This window comes from Talpa europaea (assembly GCF_964194135.1).
Source record: "Talpa europaea genome assembly, chromosome: 1".
NCBI lineage: Eukaryota > Metazoa > Chordata > Mammalia > Eulipotyphla > Talpidae > Talpa > Talpa europaea.
This window is the reverse complement of record NC_140073.1, coordinates 8,888,215-8,895,103: the sequence shown is the minus strand read 5'-3', so window position 1 is coordinate 8,895,103 and position 6,889 is coordinate 8,888,215. Positions and strand designations below refer to the sequence as shown.

Genomic DNA, 6,889 nt, shown 5'->3' with positions numbered 1-6,889 from the left:
GAGAGGGTGATAATTGCATGAGGCATCCTCCTAGGATTGTCAAGATTTGCAGGTCCCATACAGACAAACCAGAGAAAGTATCTGACACACATCAGCTGTTCTGAAATGTTTAATATTACTGTTAGTAAACATCACTGCAGTGTGGGTCACAAAATATTGGTGTTTAAACATTACATCTGCTTCCCTACGTGTGCCTGCACATTTTATGGGTACAATGTGTCAGGTGTCAGTTGTAGAGCATGGACTTAGAAAGAATTGGCATGAGTCATTCTGGGTGCCATGAAGCTGACCCATTACTGTCCATTATCCCTCTCCTGCTACAGGGATTGAAGAGGCTTCATGTGTTGACAGTGCAGCTGTGGATGGGGAAGACTCATAGCCTTGAATGAGCACCCAGAGGGAGCCCTGCACTTGGCCAGTCTCCAGGGTGATGGGCATGGGGAAGAGCCTGTGAAAAGGAATCAGCAGGGGCTGAATAAACTTTCTCACACATGTCAGGTCAGTTCCTGGATTCTGTAAATATTGCATGAGTCAGAACCTACTTTGTACATTTTTTGGTAGAAATTAATTTGTACTTTGCATATGTAATTAGAGTAAGAGTACTACAATGAGGTATTTACCTGGAGTATTTGGTGAGTCCAAATGTAATAATCAGTGTCCTTTAAAAAAAGAGGCATCAAAAAGCAATTAGTATGTTTCAAGGGTGCATCTCTTTATAGATCTCTGAAACAACAAGCAAATACCCTATGAATGAAATTTGTTAGAATTCTGGAAAATACTTCAAAGGCTTTTGAGTGAATGTTGAGTGAAGAATATGGTGATGCAATTGTGAAGTTCAGAGAAATACCTGTCACACTGCTCAGGATCACAGGTAAATTTGCAGACTTCAGAGACTTCACCTTACAAAGAATAGTCTTTGTTTTAGAAAACTTATGAAACAAAATTCTACAACTCACAACAAGACTAAGAAAAACTATCTTAAACATGGGGTACTTTAAATTTATTAGATCTATTAAAATTCTTTTCAACATTATTCAAAATTTTCAGAGTACAATTCAGTCATATCTTTGGTTAATTTTATCTCTCAATGGTTTATTTACTCTTTAGATTTATTGTGAATGCAACTTCTTCCTTAATTTCTTTGTCAGGGTTCATTGCTTGAGAATAGAATATCTGAATTTGCATGCCGATCTTGTTCCTATAACTTCACTAAATTCTTCAGGATAGTGGTATTTCTTATTGAGGTAACAATGTTTTACAACACTGTGGATGACTCATTCCCACCAAGAGTGCATGAGGTCCCTTTTCCTCCAAACCTTCTTCATCACATATTTCAGGACTTTTGAGATGGGCCATTCTCACAGGGGTGAACTGGTGTCTCATGGAAGTTTTGTTCTTTGCTTCCCTGATGGTAAGTGATGATGAGCACTTTTTAATGCACTACTTGGCCAGGCATATTTATATTTATTTTTAAAGATTTTATTTATTTATTTATACAAGAACTGGAGTACAGATCAGAGGCACAGGAGGGTGCGAGAGAATTCACCAGCAAGAGAGCAGGGAGTAGTACAGGCAGATGGACCAAACACTGCTGAGGGGAGCATTGGGTGAGGCAGGAGAGGTCTGTTGCGCCATGTGGATTTCTCCTTGTATGTTTTTAGAGTATCTATTTAGCTCTTTTTTAAAATCATTTCAGCATCTTTAATTTTCTAGATGAATGTTTAATATTACTATTATTTTTTGCTGTGACATATAACACTGTGTTGAGGTTTACTACACTATAAGATTTAGGGGGATAGGTTCATACCTCTTTACATGTATGTTAGCACAGCATACGCACTAACAACACCCCAGGCAGAATTATCGCTTTTATGAAGGTATTCAAGTGTGGTTGTCACAAGTGTGAGCTGCGCTGTCATGGAGAACTATCTTTCAGTGCTAGTTCTGACAAGGTTTACAGGACGATCTTGGCCAAGTAGTTTAATCTCTCTACACTTCAGTATACCACCTATAAATGGAGGGGTAATAATATTGGGTACCCTCATAGTAGAATTCAAAAGATGAAATGAGGTTCAGCTCATGAAGTGGTTTGAGATGACAGTCTTGAGCTGTATTTCTAAGAAGCAATCCTGTTCAATAGCTTAGAGTATTATTGAAGTCTGACAGATCTAAGTTATAGGGGAAACACTATAATCAGTCATTCAAAGAATCAGCACATGGGACAATAAACTCCAACCTTTATTTCATGCATCAGTTGTCAAATTTTACTGAGAATCTACTCTTCAACACACATATTTAAGTGCAAGGATCATGTTATAATGAAGACCATGTCACTGCTAGACGTCTGGGAATGTAGAGTCTAGTGTAGAGGAAGCTATTACAGAGTTAGGCCATGTGTCTTGCAGTCATTTTAGGCCAGGCCAGTTTTACTGTCAGTTCATGTAGAGGAGAAGAAAATTTGGAGCCTTTGGTAGAGTTTGCAGAGCTTTCATGATGAGACAGGAGACCATACACACAGTCAGGCAGACAGATCAAGGGAGAGACTTCAGCACTAAGAGAGGCAGAACAGCAACTCCACTCACTAGGCCCTTTTACACATTTGGTGCCCACAGTCACACACCAAGACACCAAGACATTGTTGCCAATATACGGTTCTTGGTTGTTTGCTTGATGTCCAAATGGTGAAAAACAGAGCATTTCAGGGATTTGTGTTGTGTGGAAGGTAAAAAATAGCCTGATTTATTCATTTTCCTTAAATTCCATCTCATCAGGGTTTTTTCACCATACAATATATATGTCATTCTGCAAGTCCCTTGATGAGGAGTGGAGCACGCTATACTCATAACCTGAAAAAGAAATAGGAACTGTAACAGAGTGCTGCTCAGCCCAGCCACACGTTTTCAGGTGTGTCCACAGGAGAGGTACAGCTTTTTCCATATCTGCAGGACAGTCTCTGGTCAATGAGGTGTCATTAACATGATGGAACAAGCGCACCAAGGATGGTCTCTCCCACCGGTCCAAGTCAGCTGCCACTATCTGGTGGCACACTGTAGGGCTTTTCACGTGACCTCAGGGAAACTCAGTGAATGCCCACTGTGGACTTCCCACGTGAAGGCAAAGTGGCCTAGTTCTCTGGTGCTGGAGTAATGGAAAAGAAATCATTAGCTAGAGAAGCTACGAAGTGCTATGTGCCCAGCTCGTGACTCAGACAGCCCATCGATTCAGCCATTGAAGACATTGCCGCATGCAAGGGCAGCACCACTCTCTTCTCCTTAGGAATGTACTGTTATATGCCAAGAGCTGTCAGGTTTCTTCATCAGCCACTCAGGCGAATTATAGAGGTTGTGGGCAGCACACACAATGTCCCTTTCTCAAACTCTGCCATTGTGCCCGTAATGTCTCTGTGGCCACCTGGCAACCAATACTGTTTAGTATTGGTCACTCACCTCTGGACTGGCAGTTGTGTGGGTGGACACTCGCATGCAAGTGCAACAGTTCCTTCTGCCCACGTATCCTAAGGCAAAATTCTCCAGCTGTGTTTTCCAGTCACAAGCCATATAGTACATCCTCCCACAGCATGTCCGAGATTGGCAACACATACACTTTAAACTCCTTTGGAGATAATCGCCCAATCCCCAGGAATCACCTCACTGCTGTCACATTGACACTCCGGCCTCCATAGCCATCAGGTGTAACAGGCAGATGTCTGAAACTTCTCTGGGTTTCCATACAACACTCCTCCCCAAATCTACTAAATACAAAACCCTGTGCATATTGGTTGGGGACCAGTGGACGCAAGCTCCACATGTGGCGTCCTGTCCCCACCCAACCCTTTGGGTGTGTCCCTTGGCTTTATCCTATCCAAAGCAAACAGGGCCTCCTCCCAGGCTGGTGTTGGCAGCAAATAATTCTCCAGGCACAGGTCATTTGCCTGGAACCTGGAGTCCCCAGCTTTTCCCTTCAATGTAGCCTGTCTCTTTATGGAGTGAACTGCTGGTCAGCTCACAATTGTATTCATAACTCTAACAAGTATGCATTGGGTCATGTATGTATCTTGGCATGATCTACACCGGCTCTCAGCAGATCCACTCACATTTGGACATGGGTAACTTTAAGAGGCTTACTGACCTTAAGAGGCTTACTTGTCTTTTTTGAGACACTTTTTGGTTGCTTAATAGTTACCTGTATTCCTTTCCGGAATGTTGGCTCTCAACTTCACCCAACCTGGCTACCTTGTGAGGACGTCTTTTACCTGACATCCCACAGGGTGGCTGGTGATACAGGGCAGGGAGGGGCACTATATAGCCCAGTACAGAGCCCCAATGGTTTTATGGTCCCACCTGAGCATTTCATGCATGTGCTGTCTGTGGTGTGGAAGGCGAAAAACAGCCTGATTTTCTCACTATCCTTACAAAATATCAATCCATGTAGTGGGTGATGAACATTATTGAAGATGGCTAATGCAGACAACATCTAGGATAGAATGTCATTGAAGCAACACCTTCACAGTCCAAATTAGGAGCCAGCAGGGACAAAATTGCAAGGAAATAATCGCTGCTTGCAGTTGTGAGGAAATTTTGAAAAAAACTCATTGTGAATGAACTGTGTAACAAACAGGAGGAGTGAAAAGATACAATGAAACTTAACCAAATTAAGGCTTAATAAGCAAGGTTAACCATCAGAAGCACTTGTAGGCTTTAAACACATTGTTATTGTTTCACTACATGTTTTCAAAGTGTGCAAACAAAGAGTCATCTAGGAAGAAATTGAAAAAGCTTGTCCCTTCTTCCTTGTATTTGTAATGGCTATTTTCCTTTTGAAATATATAATGAGAAAATATTAGCTCACAAAATGACTCAAGAAATCAGAATTTGTGATTCATGTATGATGTTAAGTCTATAGTATCTCAATAAAATATTCCAATGAAATAAAACAGAGTACTATGAGTGTATCCCTTTCCCCCTAAATTATGAGTTGTAGGTTATTTTTAAACACACTGATATAATTTATATATCAATATCCCAATTCAATGTTTCAATTAGTTTTGTTAAAAATAATACTCTCATTTACCTCTTGTTAATTTGATGTGCCCATTTGGTTGTAGTGTCCATGGCAGAGAAAATACATGCAGAGCAAGGGAATAAGGCAAATATCCTCAATATGTATTTTTCAAATGTAGAAACACACATTTTGTGCTTCCCCTTAGTTTGTGTCATTCTGTTAGACGTGCATTGTTGTCAGCTTTCCTCATTCTAGACAATCGTCTTTAGAAATGGTGAGGGCGTCACTTCAGGACTTAGGTATATTGTAAAGTATAAGTCAGTACATGAAGAAGATGAAGAGGCATGAAAGCTAATTATGCCCCACAAAATGTTAAAGTCACAATCCAAGAGACAATTTTGTCTTCTCACCCAACTTCTTGAACGCATTCTTTACCTCCTTGTTCCTCAGGCTGTAGACTATGGGGTTCAGCATGGGGATGACCATAGTATAAAACACAGATGCCATTTTGTCCGTGTCCATGGAATGGCTGGAGCTGGGCTGTAAGTACATAAAGATGATCGGCCCAAAGAAGATGGTGATAGCAGTGAGGTGAGAAGCACAGGTGGACAGAGCCTTCTGATAGCCTGCAGTTGAGCGCATCCTATAGATTGCAATAAAAATGAACATGTACGACACAAAGATAACCAAAAGAGGACAACATATAACAAAGATGTCTACATAGACAAGAACCATTTCAGCAACATGCTTATCAGAGCAAGAGAGAGACATGACTGCTGGAATATCACAGAAGAAGTGATGCACCTTATTGGAGCTGCAGAAAGTGAGACTGAATGTTTCTCCAACATGGATGATGCCATTGAGGAAACCACCAGTGTAGCAGAATATAGCGAGATCTACACACACAACTGTGGGCATGATGGTGCTGTAATGCAGGGGTTTGCACACGGCTGCATAGCGGTCATAGGCCATTACAGCCAAGAGGAAAAGTTCCCCAGTGGTAAAGGCTGCAAAAACGAACATCTGAGTAGCACATGCATAGTAGGAGATGACCAGGTCTCCTATGAACAACCCAGCTATGACTGTAGCTGTAACAGCTGTAGAGTAACAGAGGTCTATCAGAGACAGGTTACTGAGGAAGAAGTACATGGGCTTGTGGAGGCGAGAGTCCAACAGAATCAACAGGATCATCCCCAGGTTCCCAATGACATTTACAGAATATATAAGAATGAAGACCATTACAAGTGGGATTCGTAGTTTTGTGGATTTGGTCAGTCCTAGGAGGATGAACTGGGTCACTTCTGTGGTGTTCTCCATGGAGAATGTTTAGAAGTCAGATGTCTTCCAGCAATAAGTTATAAAGGAACAGAGAGTTAGATGTCAAAATTACAATGAAACTTAAATGCTTATATGCCCCGGTCATTATTTCATATAAAGCAAGAGTATGTGTCTCCAGACTCTCTGTACCTAAAACATGACCATCAATGCATAATTTTATGTATAAATATCTAGAATTCTAACTTGATGAAGACGGATTTGCCATGGATCATCTCACCAGTTTTTCATTCTTAAAGTGAGACACGAAATTTTAGTGAAAAAGTCTTAATGTGCAATTCTGGAATTTACAATGAGAGCTGAACTTTGCTTAGACAAGCTTTGGAGGCTACAGCTGTGTTCACTGATTCTTCTCAACAATTTCTCAGGCTGGGCAGTCATTATTTTCCTTACATAGCCAGGCACAAGAGAATGAGTCATTTATTCATGGTTCCACATATAGTCATTGGGAAGCCAAATTTTGTTCCTGGGTTAAGTGTTTCCCAAGTCTGGTGCTCTTTCCTAAATTTGAATTAATTAGATTAAATTCCCATGAACAACCCAAGCATGACTG

At 41.0% G+C, this 6,889-nt stretch overlaps 1 protein-coding gene across 1 annotated transcript; it reads right to left on the bottom strand.

Moving 5' to 3' along the window:
- Positions 1 to 5,379: 5,379 nt before the first annotated feature.
- On the bottom strand, positions 5,380 to 6,318 carry LOC311171044 (olfactory receptor 5B3-like; the record flags this gene model as incomplete). Its single annotated transcript, XM_084233599.1, has 1 exon — positions 5,380 to 6,318. The coding sequence occupies one exon, from the start codon at positions 6,316 to 6,318 to the stop codon at positions 5,380 to 5,382; it is 939 nt and encodes a 312-aa protein (XP_084089725.1).
- Between the last annotated feature and the right edge of the window lie 571 nt (positions 6,319 to 6,889).